Source organism: Macrotis lagotis, chromosome 4 (assembly GCF_037893015.1).
Source record: "Macrotis lagotis isolate mMagLag1 chromosome 4, bilby.v1.9.chrom.fasta, whole genome shotgun sequence".
Classification (NCBI taxonomy): domain Eukaryota; kingdom Metazoa; phylum Chordata; class Mammalia; order Peramelemorphia; family Peramelidae; genus Macrotis; species Macrotis lagotis.
The window spans coordinates 205408680-205425116 of NC_133661.1; the positions used below are offsets into that span (position 1 = coordinate 205408680).

At 36.0% G+C, this 16437-nt stretch overlaps 1 protein-coding gene and 1 non-coding gene across 7 annotated transcripts in view; one reads left to right on the top strand and one right to left on the bottom strand.

The window, feature by feature from the left end:
- Positions 1-7041: 7041 nt before the first annotated feature.
- LOC141523262 (U6 spliceosomal RNA) lies at positions 7042-7148 on the bottom strand. The gene has a single exon (XR_012478444.1). It is a non-coding gene; the product is annotated as a U6 spliceosomal RNA (small nuclear RNA).
- A 1822-nt stretch (positions 7149-8970) lies between these two features.
- The window catches only part of GOLM2 (golgi membrane protein 2), a 107050-nt gene continuing 99583 nt past the window's right edge, over positions 8971-16437 (top strand). For all 6 annotated transcript variants that reach the window (XR_012478134.1, XR_012478135.1, XM_074235284.1 and 3 more), the window contains exon 1: positions 8971-9312. Coding sequence is in view for 4 of the 6 variants with exons in the window: in XM_074235284.1 (XP_074091385.1) it covers positions 8986-9312 (327 nt within the window). In the remaining 2 variants the exon portion in view is untranslated. The remainder of the gene's footprint in view (positions 9313-16437) is intronic.

The window sequence follows — 16437 nt, forward strand, 5'->3', positions numbered from 1 at the left end:
TGTGTGGCCTTGGGCAAGGCACTTAACCCCATTTGCCTTGCCAAAAAAACTAAAAAAAAAAAAAAACTGTGGTAAATGTATGTTATGAAGCATAATTATTCCATTAGAAACCAGGAGGGATGGGAATTGAGAGAAGCCTGCAAGGATTCACATGAATTGAGGCTGAGCAAGATGAGCTGAACAAGAAGAACATTGTACAGCCTAATAGCAACATAGGGTTGATGATCAACCTTGATGGACTTCCTTATTTCATCAGTGCAACAATCAGGGACAATTTTAGGGAATCTGTGATGGAAAATATCATCTGTATCCAAAGAAAGAATTGTGGAGTTTAAGCAAAGTTTAAACAAAGACCAAAGACCACTACCTTTATTTTTTTTAAAGAAGTTATCTTATTATGTAATTTTGCTTCTCATATTTCATTTTTTCCTTGAGGATATGATTTCTCTCTCAACACATTCAGTTTTGATCAGTGTATAGCATGGATACAATGTAAAGACTATCAGATTGCCCTCTGTGGGGGGGGGGGAGGGAGGGAAGTGGAATTGGGGGAAAAATTGTAATATTCAAAAAAACAAAAAAACAAAAAAAGAGGCAGTCTTTCAAAGATCAGCCCCTTGAGTTACCTTTGATCTCTGATAAGTTTAACCAACTTCTTTAAGACTAGAATCCTGAATTAAATTTTCTTTACCCGCTCCCCCCCCACAAAAAAGACAATAGTCATAAGCAAAACAAACTTGAAAGCTGGAGAGAAGGGAGGATAAAAGCCAAAATAAAAACTTGTAAACAGTAATGGGGTAAGGGGAAGAGATAAGCTATAACAGAAAAGAAACAGTTCATTCATCATAAGTACCAAACAAATTCCCTCCTATCATCTTCTTAATTGTAGAGAGGAATAGAAACAAAAAGAAGGAAAAGTACGAGAGGAAAAGGTCAAAAAAATACACATTAACAAATCATAACCCTGAACATAAATAGTAAAAGATTCACTTATAAAAAAGAAGAAGCTAGTATAGAGTAGATTAGAAAACAGAATTTGAAGATGTTTCCTATAAGAAAAATACTTAAAAAAAGATTTATATTCAGTTGAGTTTCAAATAAAATCTACTAAAAATCAATTTAACTCAAAAAAAGCAGAAACAAGTCATGATTTTAAATAACGCTTTCATAAAAGTCAACTAACATTTTGTAAACTCCTATTATGTGCCAGGTACTGTGCTAAATGCTAGAGATAAAAAAGAAAGGCAAAAAATTCTCAAGGAGCTTATAGTTTAAAAAAAAAAATTAAAAAAAAAAAGAAAAAGGAGCTTATAGTTACAGAGATAATTTTTTTAAAAAGGAGGAAAATGACATTCTTAAAGATAATATAAATTAATATCAATGCAAATTTTATATATGTATACTAAATAGCATAGCATCTAAATACTTAAAAGAAAAATTAATCAAATTGGAATGAGAAATAGATAATAAAACTACACTTGTGAGAAAGGTTAATGTACAAACTTCTTTTTAATTCTTTCTTCAAGGGTCCTTAATTAAATATGATTTTTATTTGTGATCAGTAAATGATGTGTTTAGAATTTCTTGTCCTAAACAAATCTAACCAAAAGGTAAGAAAAACTTAGAGACCCAAATAGACATTTTTAAAAAATTAAAAATGATAGTTTTCTGATGATTACTTAATGAGACTAGACATTTTACATAATGGTCAACTGCATGTGTGACCTTTTAAAAAACTGACCAAGTATTAGGGCATAAAGACTTCTCAAAAAAATGTAGAAAAACAGTAATTCCAAGTATATCATTTACCATTTCCAATGGAAATAAAAAGCATATTTGATAAAGGACCCTTGAAGAAATAATTTCAAAGAAGTTGGTGATTAAATAACATAAATGAAAAAGTGGTGGGTCAAAGAACAAATTATAGAAACAGCAGAAAATTGTGTTAAAGAATAAAACAATAATGAAACTACATACCAAAATTCAAATGGTGCCACTGAAGCAGTTATTAGGGGAGAATTTTGATCTCTAAATACTTTCATCAACAAAAGAATAAATCAATGAGTTGAGTATAAAACTAAAAATACCACTTTAAAAACAAAAATCAAAAATTCCCAGTTAAGCAACAAAATAAAAATTCTGAAAATTGAAGACATTAATAAAATCAAAAGCAATGCATTAATAAATAAAAATAATAGCCGGTCCTTTCAAAAAAGTAATAAATAACCTCAATTTTCAAAAAAGAGTAAAACTAAATTGTATTTAAAAAAAAGAGGAACCCAATCACTGAAATGGAAACAGGAAAATATTGGAAATTATTTGCCCAATTACATGCTAAAAACACAATATCTTGGAAGAAACAGATGAATTCTTATAAAAATATAAAATATCCAGATTTACAAAAGAAGAAAGACTAGTAAAAATAACCTAATATTGGGGGAAAAATTGTGCAGGTTATAAATGAACTTCCAAAGTAAAAACCTCTAGAACTAGATAGGTTTACAAGTAAATTATATCAAGCATTCAAAAAAGCAATTAATTCTAATAATAAATCTTTTCAACAAAAAAAACTCACATTTCAAACTCTATGATAAAAATATGGTCTTAATACCTAATCCAGGGAGAGATAAGTAGAATAAGAAAATTATAGTCTAATGAACATTGATACAAAAAATTTTAAATAAAATATTAACTAGTACACTACAATAACAGCCTAAGTTAATTTCTAAATATGATTCACTTTCATTAAGGGTGATTTACTTCAAAGGTGCTTGTCTGAAACTGAGGGCTCCCCCTCAGGGATCCCTTTCTTCTTGTGAACCTGAGCTGATCTTATATAATCCTTTAAGTTTATGCAGTTAAGAGACTGACATATACCTAGACTTTCTAAGATGGCATTCTCTATATGGAAGAAGTTCAGGTCCTAACTTCCAGGAGAATGGAGGATGTATTGGTCTGAATAGTTAGAAAAGTCAGTATCTTTGAAATGATCTAAATCAACAATTAGAGGGATTTTTCCCTGCATTTAAGTCTGAAGTTGAAATACTCCCTCAGTCACAGAAGATGACATTATTCAATAAGGGGTGGGGGTGTTAAAGGCTACCTGATGTCTCCATTTTAAATCTATACCAGTTGAACTAATATTTACATAGCATTCCACAATTATATAATACTTTACATTATTTCATTTGAGAATACTTTTTAAACAACATTAATATATGAAAACACTTTCTATGGGCCATATTCTATACGTTCCTATGTATTCCTTCATTTTATGACATTTTAATACAAAATAGTCATGGTTTTGACTTTTAGGAATCTGAAACTATATTTGATTAAGAGAAAGAATTTACTTAGATGACTGAGATCTTATCAATATTGGAACACACAAAATCACAATCCTTCTCCTCTGTCCCAAGCAATTCTCATTTGAGCTGTCATATTATTCCTCCCTAGACTATCATCCAACCAATATATTGGAAACTATCCTCTGGTTCTTTTAATACCTTAAGTGTGATCCTCAGTCTGTATAACTACTTCCTCTCATTCTTGAAAGCAGTCCATCTCATTTTCCAATCATACAAATCCATTTGACTGTAAGATCCTTTAAGGCAGGGACTATCTTTGACCATTCTTTGTATTCCAAGAATTTAGCACAGTACCTGACACATAAATGCTAATTGACTGATTCCCTGCAATTCTTTGATGATTCCTTTACCCCTCTTTCCATGGCAAGTCATCATCAGGAGTGTGCTGAGTCTGGTTATATTCACAAAGTGTCATTTCTTTGCTAATTTGGCTAACAGCACTTTTGATCTTTATGATGCTATTTCATGATTGATAGCCAAAATTATAGTTATAATCAGAGAAATATTGATGTTAAAGAGAAGAAACTTTTGACTTAATGAAAAGTTTGGGATCATGGGTAACGAGACACTTTCCTAAATATCATCCTGCATGATCTTTTCTATCCTCTATGCAAGCAACTTTATCCATCTAGAGTATCTATCCAATATCTATCTACTGATCTCTCAATTAATCTATTGAATTATCTCCCTATCACTATCATCTTCATCATCATCATTTATCTACCCATCTACATATCAATGGACTGATTTAATGAGTTGTCCATTCAACTCTATGCCATAATCTGGTAGTACAAATATTTCATCCACTTTGCTATTTTTAGTTTGCATTTAATATAATAAAATAAAATATTTTTAATAAGCATTTACTATGTGTGAAGCATTATGGTGTAGTGATAGAGAAATGACCTCAGAATCAGGAAGATCCAAGTTTATGTACTGCTTCTGATGTATCTGTGTAGTCCTGGTCAAGTTAGTAAATTAGGACATTTCACTGCAGCTGGGAGCTCCCTATGTGATTCCCACATTTGTCAGAAAAAAGGCTTCCCCAAATGAATAATTATGCTCAGCATCTGCATTAAGAAAGGAAAAACAGAAAATACCCACACATAAAACTAATGTGACCAAAAAAAAGATTTTTAAAGGATATGCTTTACAAGAGGGTGAAGACATGAATTAGATACTAATGCTGTGGACTTTCATATTTTCAACTAAGTCAATAAGTATTTATTCAGTACCTATGATGTACCAGTCTTTATCTAATATGCTAAGGAGTGGTGGGGTGATAGTTCCCAAATGGTTTCCATTTTTGCTTATTTTTAGATATTTTATTTATTTGTTTTTTCAACCACATGAAATAGTAGTTTCATCAATCATTTTTTTTACAAAATGTTTGAGTTTTACAATTTTCTTCTTTCCCTCTTCACTCCTCCCTCCCATTGGCAGAAAGCAATCTGATATAAGTTCTATATTTATAACCATACTAAACACAGATCAATATTGAACATGTGAGAGGAAGAATTAGATTCAAAAAAACTCTTCCAACTTTTTAATAGGAAAATTTCCATCTCTGATGTTTTAGGGACACTTGGGTGGTTCCAGGATAGTGATTGGTGAGAAGCAAGGTATTATCTGTTTCCTCAGCTTCCAAATGCATTCATTTGAATCTTTTAGTACAGTAATTGATTGAAGGGAATGAGAACATAACTTTGAAATGTTTCCTAATTTGCTCAAGATTAACTACCAAAGAGGACTTGGAAGGTTTTGTCTAGGATCACAGGTACTATGAGCAATAAGAAGAACATTTTCATGAAATTACAATCCAGGAAAATGGAAAGACCTTTTTCATAAGATCTGGTTTTGGGGTGAAAGCAAAAAATAACTGAAATTCTATAGATATACAGGATAGCAGCCAATTCATACTATCCACTGAGTTCTGCCTCTAAATTGCCTGGTCAATGCTAGGAGAATGATTTTTGGGTTGTTTTCTATACTGAGGCTCAGAGGGCTTTTAATTATAGTTCCTTTGGTATTCTAAAGATTAATGCCAATGTTGATTCTATAAGGAAGGGGAAAATAAGTTTCTAATATACCAATATTTGAACAAGGTAAAAAAAGACCTTAATTAGTCATACATTTGTACATATGTGTATATGTAGATATATGTAGATATGTATATGTGTATAAATTTATGAATGCATAAGTATATGTGTGTATATGTATATGTGGAGATCTTCTCAAGCACAAAGTCCAATTCCAGTGTATGATTACTTCATTGAGAAGTCCCTGAGCTCTTGAAGTCTGTACCAACAGAGGGTAAGCTCTGGCAGGGATTATCATACTGGAAAGGCTTCAAGTATGGCTCTGGCAATAGACTTAGTCTTTTTTTTTCACAGAACTAACTTATATAAGTACAGAGAAGTTTTTCGCCAATATGCTAGACAGCTGATATAAGTTTTTTAGCCATGACAACTCACAAGGCAAAGAAAAATATAAAATGGCTTTAAATTCTATGTGGACCCAAGTCTTCTTCTTCTGTAATTCTGGCAGAGCTGAGAAAGGAGGTAAAAGATGCTCATCGCACAGACTGGATGACTCTTCCAGAGTCAGGCTAACTACATGAAAACCAGTAAACTTTGGCCAAATAAAGGGATTTCACATTTTTAGTGCATTTGTGGAAGATGGCAAGATCAAGGACATTACCATTTTCTGTGTGAGATTAGGTGTAGAGGAATAGAGGAGTAAAACATGGTAAGTGAGTAGATTGAGAAATTTGGAGAGTCTAAGGGAGTGTTTATATATATGCTTAAGTCCCCAGTATGAGGACAGGAGTTGTGGAAGAAAAAGAGTGTGAACCAGATAATGAACTCATAAAGATTTGTAGGTAATATTGGAAGATGTGGATTGTATAAATTTTTTTTTTAGGTTTTTGCAATGCAACCGGGGTTAAGTGGCTTGCCCAAAGCCACATAGCTAGGCAATTATTAAGTATCTGAAACCAGATTTGAACCCAGGTACTCCTGACTCTAGGGCTGGTGCTTTATCCACTACACCACCTAGCTGCCCCTTGTATAAATCTTAAAGGAGGAAAACTTAAAAAGGAAAAGGAGCAATAGGAATACTTCCAAGTTCTATGACCAAAGAGAATTAATGGAGTCTATGTTACTGTTGTGAAGTTGGAGAAATAGGCTGAGGGAGTTCTTCATTCCTCTCTCCCACTTTTAGGCACTTTTAATCTTCTTGATGAAAATAAAAGACTGGATCATCTGCTATACTATATAGGGGAAATTATAAGGAGTTAATAAAGGGACTCTAAATTTTCCCTTAGCCTACACTAAAATCTATACCCTGTTGATTATGTTTCTGACTTTTGACATCTAGAAGAATAAAAAAATAGTTCTCTCTTCACCATGAAAGACTTTCATTGCTCCTTTCAAGCTCTTTAACATTTACTCTGAAAATCAGTCAACAAGCATTTATTATACCTTAGTGTGGGCCAGGTACAAAGAAAGGTAAAATGACAGTCCTGAATTCCCAATTTACATTCCAATTGGGGAGACAGCATAGGTACCTAAAAGATATATAGAGTATTGTAAGGCACTCTGAGATGGGAAGATTTTGACATTTGGTGGGTGGGGGTACAATAGAGACCTCCAGATGGTGAGACTTACACTGAAACATCAAAGAAGGCTTCATGAATTTGCGTGTCATCCTTGTGCAGAGGTCATGCTGATCTTCTCTATATGGTTCCAATTTTAGTATATGTGCTGCTGGAGTGAGCACTGAAACATGAAAAAAGTAAGGCAACCAAGAAGCTGAAGGTGAAGATCATTGGGGGTGGAAAAGGAACCATCCTGTCTCATTGAGAAACTACAAATTAGACCAGTATTGATGGATGGAGAATAGGGTGTAAAAAAAAAAGACTGGAAAGGAAGGAAGGGAGAGAGTGAGATTTTGAAACAAGGTAACTCTACCCTTTAAAAGTAGTAGATTTTGTACTACTTCAGGTTTTTATTCACAGATCCAAGGTGAAAGAACTAGGGTATATTCTTTAAGGATTATTTAATATATAATATAGTTGTCTCTAATTCACAACAATTAGGGCTCATGATTGGCAATCTGCTGCTCCTCTGTTTCTTCTTAATCCAGACTGCTTAACAATGTCTATTTAAACCCAATTAGTATAAATCCACTAGATTTCTGTATGAGAAGTGTAATAAATGGGAACACACTCCATCCTGAAATGCAATTCTCTTGTGCTTACTATTATCTTAGAAGCTTAGATTCAAGGCCACTCTCACCCCCTTTCCAGCTCCCCTTTATGTGCTGGCTTCTCCAATTGCGAACACAAACTCCTTGAAAGGTAAGGACTGTCTAATCCACTTGTATTTTTTTAATCCCCAATGCCTGGCTCATAGTAGGAGCTTAAATGAAAAAGTGCTTAGAAGATTTAAGGATTCTAATCAACACAAAGACTAATCACGGATTTCAAAGGACTAATTATGAAATGTATACCCACCTCCTAGTAAAGAGGTGAGAGACTCATGATTACAGATTGAGACATTTTTTGGATGTAGCCAATGAGGGAATTCATTTTACTTGACTAAAAGTGTTTTTATAGGGGTTTTAATTTCCTAGCTCTCTCAATTGGGGGAGTGTTAGAATGAAGAGTTGATTTTTTTTCTCTATTGAAAAAATAAAAACACCAAAATGATTTCGATGATTGAAAGAAAAGGTTAAAATTTCTAACACAACAAACCATGATGCATTTCCTTATTAATACTATTTTTCCTCATCCCTCCCCATTTCGTTAGGTTTCTCCGATGTTAAGGATCAAGCTTTTTTTCCTGTCTTAAAACGTCTGTCTTCTTTTTTTTTTTATAATTCACACAAGGAGAAAAGGGAATGCTGGTCTCGGACCCCGGCCACTTCACGTCCTGGTCTCGTTCCCCGCACAGAGCGTGCGGCGTGAGGGCAGTCAAGGCGGCATCTTGTGAAGCCCCGGGAGAAGGGAAGCGCCCAAGATGGGGGCAGACAAGCCCCGCGCGCCTAAAGCTGCACGAACGCGCCGCCGCCGCCGCTTCCCCGCTCCCCAGGGCCGGGAGTCCCGGCGGCCGACGAGAAAACTCCTCTCCTCTCGCGAGAAAGGGGCGTCGGCGGAAACCGGGAAAAGCCCCCCCTCCCGAGCGTGGGAGCTGTCCAGCTGGGCGGGGCCCGAGGAGAGCCCGCCCCTTCCGAGTCTGCTCCCCCCGCCCCTCTTGCTCCGACTCCCCGGGGCTCGGCGCGTCGGGCTGGGGAGCTTTGGCGGGCGCTCCGGGCCGGGCCCGCCCGGTGGCGGTTCTCCTCGGGTGCTCGGTCCGGAGGAAGGCTCGCGGGGCGGGCCCGGGAGAAGGCGGGCAGGGCGGGGCGGGTCTGCCCCTCGCGGCCCCGCCCCTTTCTCTGCCCCTCCCGCCTGCCTGGGGGCTTCGGGGCCCGCCGCCCCCCAGCCCTGGGCCCCGCCGCCGCCGCCGCCGCCGGTGGAGGTGCTTTCGCCCCGCGGCCGCCTTTGTCCCCACCGCCGCCCCGCCGACCTGCCCGCTCCGGCCCCCGGCCGCTTCCCGCCAGCGTCCGAGCCGGCAGGATGGTGGGCTTCGGGGCCAACCGGCGGGCCGGCCGGCTGCCCTCCCTGGTGCTGCTGGGGCTGCTGGTGGTGATCGCCATCCTCGCCTTCAATTACTTGAGGGTCTCCTCCCGCCACGTCCTGCTTCAGGAGGAGATGCTGGAGCTGCAGAGCCAGGTGCAGAGGACCGAGGTCGCCCGCAGCCACCTGGAGAAGCGCAACTCGGACCTCCTGCTGCTGGTGGACTCGCACAAGAAGCAGATGGACCAGAAGGAGGCCGACTACGGCCTCCTCAGCAGCCGGCTGCAGGCCAGAGAGGGCCAGGGCAAGAGATGCGAAGACGACAAGGTAAGGACGACCCTCTGTGGCGTGCGCTCCCACCCCCACCCCCAAGTCCAGGCCCGGGAAGAGATGCCGCCAGCCTCCTTAGCGCCTCTGAAGTTCCCTTCCCCTGCCACAGATTCCTTGCGGCTGTCACTGAAAGCCCATCCCTCATTCACCGCCCCCTACCATCACCTAGCCCCTGCTGGCCTGGCTGTGTCAGGTAAGTAGTTCCCCTTGCCGCTGCTGGCATGTATGGATGGGGAGGGACCGCTCCCTCCCACCTTTTTCTCCAAGCTCAGCTGCTGAGCTGGCAGTAGCAATCATAAGGCTTATGTGGCAACATCACACTCGCAAACACATAAATCTAGAGGCTGCCAAGATTGGGTTATTATTGCTATCATCCTGATCCTGTACGCTGAAAGACGTTTCTTTTCATTCCTACTTAAAAAAAAAAAGACAGTTGCACCTTTTCAGTTTTAGTCTACAGGAGGTATACAATTCTTAACTCCTTTAAGTAGGTGATTTCAAAGGTTACCAGAGTCTAACCAGGACCTGGATATAACTGTTATATTACAGCTTGGTGGCAAAATTTGCAGGGCAGGTAGGACATAGAGATTTGAGTCCCTAGCCTAAGATTTTAGGAAAGTGTTTGTCGGTGGGATTTGGTGGGAATAAAAGCATAATATATTTTGTGCAGAAAGTGATAAATGAATTCAGATTAAAAATAAAAAATTTAAAACCATTGTATTAATCTGCTAGTTTTTATGTTTTTCATGTAGCAAAAGTCCTTAGCTGAAATAAGCTTTACGAGTTCCTTTTTGCTAATTACCTTAATTTATACATTCTTGATATTTATACGAACACTTTGCCAGCCACAAATTATATCTGCACTGTTGCATCAAAACCTTGTTAGATGTGACATTTTCCTAGATTTAATATCTTTTTTAAACTAGCATACACTTTCCAGCCTTCTCTTCATTACGGGATTTGATCTCTTATAACATTAAGATTGAGGTCCTCATTTGCCTGCTTCTTCTTGAAAACCTATTATAGGATCATATATTTAGAATGAGAAGATATTTTAAATGTCTTCTGGTTCTATTTCTTTAATTTTATGGGTGAGGAAATTGAGACCCAGAGAAGAGAAATGACTTTTCTAAGATCACATGTATAGTATAGAGTCAGGCTTTTGATCTGTATGTTCTGACTCAGAATCCAGTGCTCTTTCCACTGTACTATGCTCTCTATTTCAAATGCAAACCATTCTACCTGTATTTTGAGTTTCATTCCATCTTTCTTTCCTAGTCATCTTCTTTTCCAGCATTATCAGTTAGACTATCTGTGTCTGTTTTTCCCCTCTTCTGCTTCACACTTAAACAGCTTTCTTATCTCCCAGAAAGAACTTGTATTTGATTCTGCTACCTACTGTCCAATTTCTCTCCTTCCTACATGTTTTGTATTTTTTCTTCCCACAAAAATCCTGTAATCTATGGTTTACAACTGCCTCTACTTCCTTGTCTCCTGTCCTCATTTGGATCCTTAATAATACATCTTCTGTCCTTACCACTGAAGTAAAATTATTTTCTTGAAGGTCACCAGTGACCTCCTCAAAAACCTTTTCTTAATTTTTCATTCTACATAATCTCTGTATAGCATTTGATACCCTTGACTTTTGCTTCTTAAAACCATCTCCTTTCACCAAAAAAAACCCTAAAACCATCCCCTTTCTAACTTCAATGACATTTGTCATTGTATTCAACATTTTCCCAGTTTGTTCTCTATTTTCTTGCTACTTCTGTCCCTTTATGTCCCCTGGAAATAAGCTTTGTTTTTGGTCTTTTTAGCTTTAGACCTGTGATCCTAGTTATTTTGAAATTTTAGATTTATAAGTCATTTAGTTCTGTTACAACTTTAACAAATATGCATCTGTCATCTGCTTAAAAACTTCCATTAATAGGGAAGGCTATTCTCTCTTTAGATATCCCATTTAACTTCTGAACAGCTTTAATTATTAGGAAGTTAATGAGTTTCTTTTGCAGTCTGCTTCTTGTTAACCTTTGTCCATTGCACCAAGTTCTGCCATCTAAAGAATGTGTAAAACAAGTGTTGCTATTCTGTATGACAACCTTTCAACTTCTTGAAGGTAGCTATCATGTCCTCTTAGAGTCTTTCTTTTCCAAACCAAGTATCATTAGTTCCTCCTTTGTATGGAATGTTTTATATTCTCATTGCCATCCTTGTTGCTCTCCTCTACCTCAAACTGTGTACCTTATGGTAGTAAGTAGATGTTAATATAGTACTCCTGACATAATCTGAACAGGATAGTGTATAGCAGGACTGTGACTTTAATTCTAAACATTGTCCCTCCATTAATGAAGTCTAAGCATATTTTCAAGAATTACCTAAATGTTTGTTTCCTGGGTTTCTTACTTGCTCCCTACATCCCCCCAGAGTATGAGTAGTGAGAATAGTAAGAAAGAACAAAAGCAAGGTCAGAAAGAATCACAAACAATACAACTTTTAAAGTTACACATTGAATTTATTAGTCATTTGAGGTTAAGTTCAAGTGTACATATTTGCAAATAAAAGCAAACTCTACAGAAATGGAGATTTTTCAGTTTCTTGTACAGTTCACTCCAGTTTTACAATCTATATGAAAATGCTGACTTTAATGGGTGTTTGCTAATTTAAGAATTCAAAAAAATAACAACAAAATGCATACTGAATAATAGGATTGGAGTGCAAGAAATGGCACAAACAATATCAGAAAAGGAGATGGGTTGTTTATATAGCAGAGTGAAAGATTAGAAATAAAAAATGGAGTATTACACTGGTGTCTGGAAAATATTAAAAGAGCCAGAGTAATATCTTTAATAAAAATAAATGAAAAAAAAAAGAGCCGGAGTGTCTAACACTCTGGTACATCCTTATAGGGTTATAGAATAAGAGCTCAACCAGGGAGTCCAAACCTCTCATTTTAAAACTGAGAACCAAGGCCAAGAAAGATTAAATGACTTGTCCAGGGTCATACAGATAATAAGTGACTAAGGTGGGATTTGAAATAAATTTCTCCCTAATGTCAAGATTAGCACTTTATCTACTACACCATTCTTCTTCTATAGAGGATGGATGGAAATATTTGGATGGAATTACATAAAATGAAAAGGCTTGGGTAGATTATAATCTGTATTGGTAGAAGAAATACTTATTAACTGAATCATGGATCCATCAAGGTAAAATTCCATTAGCTTCCTTGACTATTATGTCATGGAGTTGACTCATGTTATAATGTATTAAAACACACTTTATCTTTTTTGTGTCAACTGTATGACCATATCTCTCCTATTCTGAATTTATGCACTTGTTCTTTTGGAATAAAGTTAGACTTCAAATTTAGTCATATTTGATTCAACCCATTGTATTAACTTTCTGAAGTCTTTCTAATTCTCAGATTTGTTGTCCAGTATTATAGCGATTTCTCCAACCTTGTATTATCTATGCACTTGAGAGGCATATGCCCTTTTTTTAAATTAAATTTTATAATTTTTCCCCTAATCTTGCTTCCCCCCCCCACCGCCCACAGAAGGCAGTCTGTTAGTCTTTACATTGTTTCTGTGTTATACATTGATCTAAGTTGAATGCAACATGTTCATGTAAAGACTAACAGACTGCCTTGTGGGGGGGGGGAGGGAAGCAAGATTAAGGGAAAAATTGTAAAATTCAAAATAAATAAAATCTTTCTTTAAAGAAATTGAATGTGTTGAAGAAAAATCATATCTTAAAGGAAAAAATAAAATATGAGATAGAAAATTTACAAAATAATATAACTTTTAAAATTGAAGGTAATAATCTTTGGTCTTTGTTTAAACTCCACAATTCTCTCCCCAGATACAAATGGCATTCTCCATCACAGATACCCTAAAATTGTCCCTGATTGTTGTACTGTTGAAATGAGCAAGTCCATTAAGAATGATCATCACCCTCATGTGGCTATTAGGGTGTACAGTGTTCTTCTGGTTCTGCTCATCTCACTCAGCATCAGTTCGTGCAGATCCTTCCAGGTTTCTCTGAATTCCCATCCCTCCTGATTTCTAATGAAACAATAGGGTTTCATAACATACATATACCACAATTTGTTCAACCATTTCCCAGTTGATGAAAATTCACTCAATTTCTAATTCTTTGCCACCACAAACTGGAGCTGCTATGAATATTTTTGTACAAGTGATATTTTCATCCTTTTTCATGATCTCTTCAGGGTATAGACCCAGAAGTGGTATTGCTGGATCAAAGGGTATGCACATTTTGGTTGTCCTTTGGTCATAATTCTAAATTGCTCTCCAGAAAGGTTGGATGAGTTCACAGCTCCACCAATAATGCATTAGTGTCCCAGATTTCCCACAACCCTTCCAACAATGATTATTGTCCTTTCTGGTCATATTGGCTAGTCTGAGAGGTGTGAAGTGGTACCTCAGAGATTCTTTAATTTGCATTTCTCTAATAAGTAATGATTTAGGGCAGTTTTTCATATGACTATGGATTGCTTTGATTTCCTCATCTGTAAATTGCCTTTGCATATCCTTTGACCATTTGTCAATTGGGGAATGGCTTGCTTTTTTTTTTTTTTATAAATTTGACTCAGTTCTCCATAATTTAGAAATGAATCCTTTGTCAGAAACACTAGTTATAAAAATTTTTCCCAATTTACTATGTTTCTTTTGATCTTGGTGAAAGTGGTTTTGTTTGTGCAAAAGCTTTTTAATTTAATGTAATCAAAATTATCTAGTTTGTTTTTATCAAAGAGACAGTTTTTATTACAGAAGCTGGACTCTTTGGATTCATCCAACAGCAGATTATTATAATCATTTCCTGCTATCTCTTTTGCACCTAGTCTGTTCTACTGATCCACCACTCTATTACTTAGCCAATACCAGACAGTTTTGCCGAATGATGGTTTGTACTATAATTTTAAGTCTAGTAGGGCTAAGCCATTTCCTTTTGCAGTTTTTTTCATTAAATCCCTGGAAATTCTTGACTCTTTGTATCTCCATATGAATTTACTTACAATTTTTTCTTGCTCATTAAAGTATTTTTTTTGGAATTTTGATTGATAGGGCACTAAATAAGTAGCTTAATTTAGGCAGAATTGTCATTTTTATTATATTAGCTAGAACTATCCACGAGTAGTTGATATTTGCCCAGTTATTTAAATCTGATTTTATTTGTGAGAAGTGTTTTGTTGTTGTCTTCATAGTTTCTGAGTCTGCCTTGGCAGGTAGACTCCCAAGTATTTGATATTGTCTGAGGTTACTTTGAATGGGATTTGTCTTTCTAGCTCTTGTTGCTGTATCTTGCCAGTAATATATTGAAAAGCTGAGGTTTTATAAGGGTTTATTTTATATCCTGCAACTTTGCTAAAGTTGCTAATTGTTTCTAGTAGTTTTTTAGATGATTTTTTTGGGGTTCTTTAGGTTTACCATCATGTCATCTACAAAAAAGTGAGAGTTCTGTTTCTTCCTTCCCATTTCTTATTCCTTCAAGTTCTTTTTCTCCTCTTACTGCTGAAGCTAACATTTCTAGCACAATATTAAATATTAGTGGTGATAATGGACATCCTTGTTTCACTCCTGATTTTATTGGGAATGCCTCTAGCTTATCCCCATTGCATATAATGCTTGTTGATGGTTTCAAATAGATGCTGCTCATCATTCTAAGGAACAATCCATTTATTCCTACATGCTAGTGTTTTTAGTAGGAATGGGTGCTGTATTTTGTCAAAGGCTTTTTCAGCATTTATTGAGATAATCATATGATTTCTGATAGGTTTGTTTTGGTTTAATTAATTATACTAACAGTTTTCCTAATATTGAACCAACCCTGCATTCCTGGGATAAATCCTGCTTGGTCATAGTGTATTATTCTAGTGATAACTTGCTGTAATTGCTTTGCTAAGATTTTATTTAAGATTTTTGCATCCTTATTCATTAGGGAGATGTCTATAATTTTCTTTCTTTGTTTTGACTCTTCCTGGTTTAGGTATTAGCACCATATTGGTTTCATAGAAAGAGTCAGGCAGAGTTCTGTCTTCTCCTATTTTTCTGAAAAGTTTGTATCAAATTGTTATTCTATCTTGTTCCTTGAGCTTTGATAGAATTCACTTGTGAATCCATTTGGCCTTGGGGATTTTTTCTTAGGGAGTTCAATAATGGCTTGTTGAATTTCTTTTTCTAAGGTAGGGTTATTTAGGTATTTAATTTCCTCTTCATTTAACCTGGACAACTTATATTTTAGTAAATATTCATTCATTCCACTTAGATTTTCAAGTTTATTAGCATATAGTTGGGCAAAATAATTCCAAATTATTACTTGAATTTCCTCCTCATTGGTAGTGAGTTCACCTTTTTCATTTATGATATTATCAATTTGGTTTTCTTTCTTTTTTTAATCAAATTAACCAGAAGTTTATCAATTTTATTTTTTTTCATTAAACCAACTTTTGGTTTTATTTATTAGTTCAATAGTTTTCTTGCTTTTGATTTTATTAATTTCTCCTTTAATTTTTAAAATTCCTAATTTGGTATTTAATTGGTGGTTTTTAATTTGTTCTTTCTCTGATTTTTTTTAATTGCATGTTTATTTCATTGATTTCCTCTTTCTCCAATTTATTTGTGTAAGCATTTAAAGATATAATAATATCCCTTGATAACTGCCTTGGCTGTATCCCATAAGTTTTGGTATGTTGTCTTATTATTGTCATTATCTAGGATGAAGTCATTAATTCTTTCTATAATTTGTTGTGTGATCAATTCATTCTTTAAGATGAGGTTATTTAGTTTACAATTTATAGGCCTATCTCTCCATGGTCCATTATTGCATATGATTTTTATTGAATTATGATCTGAGAAAGATGCATTCACTGTTTTTTTACCTTTCTGCATTTGATTGTTTTTTATTCCCTAGTACATGGTTAATTTTTGTGTAAGTGCCATGTTCTGGAGGGAAAAAAAGTATATTCCTTTCTATCTCCATTCAACTTTCTCCAGAGGTCTATCATGTCTAGGTTTTCTAACATTCTATTTACCTCCTTAAATTCTTTCTTGTTTAGTTTATGGTTAAATTTATCTAAATCTGAGAGCAGGAGGTTGAGGT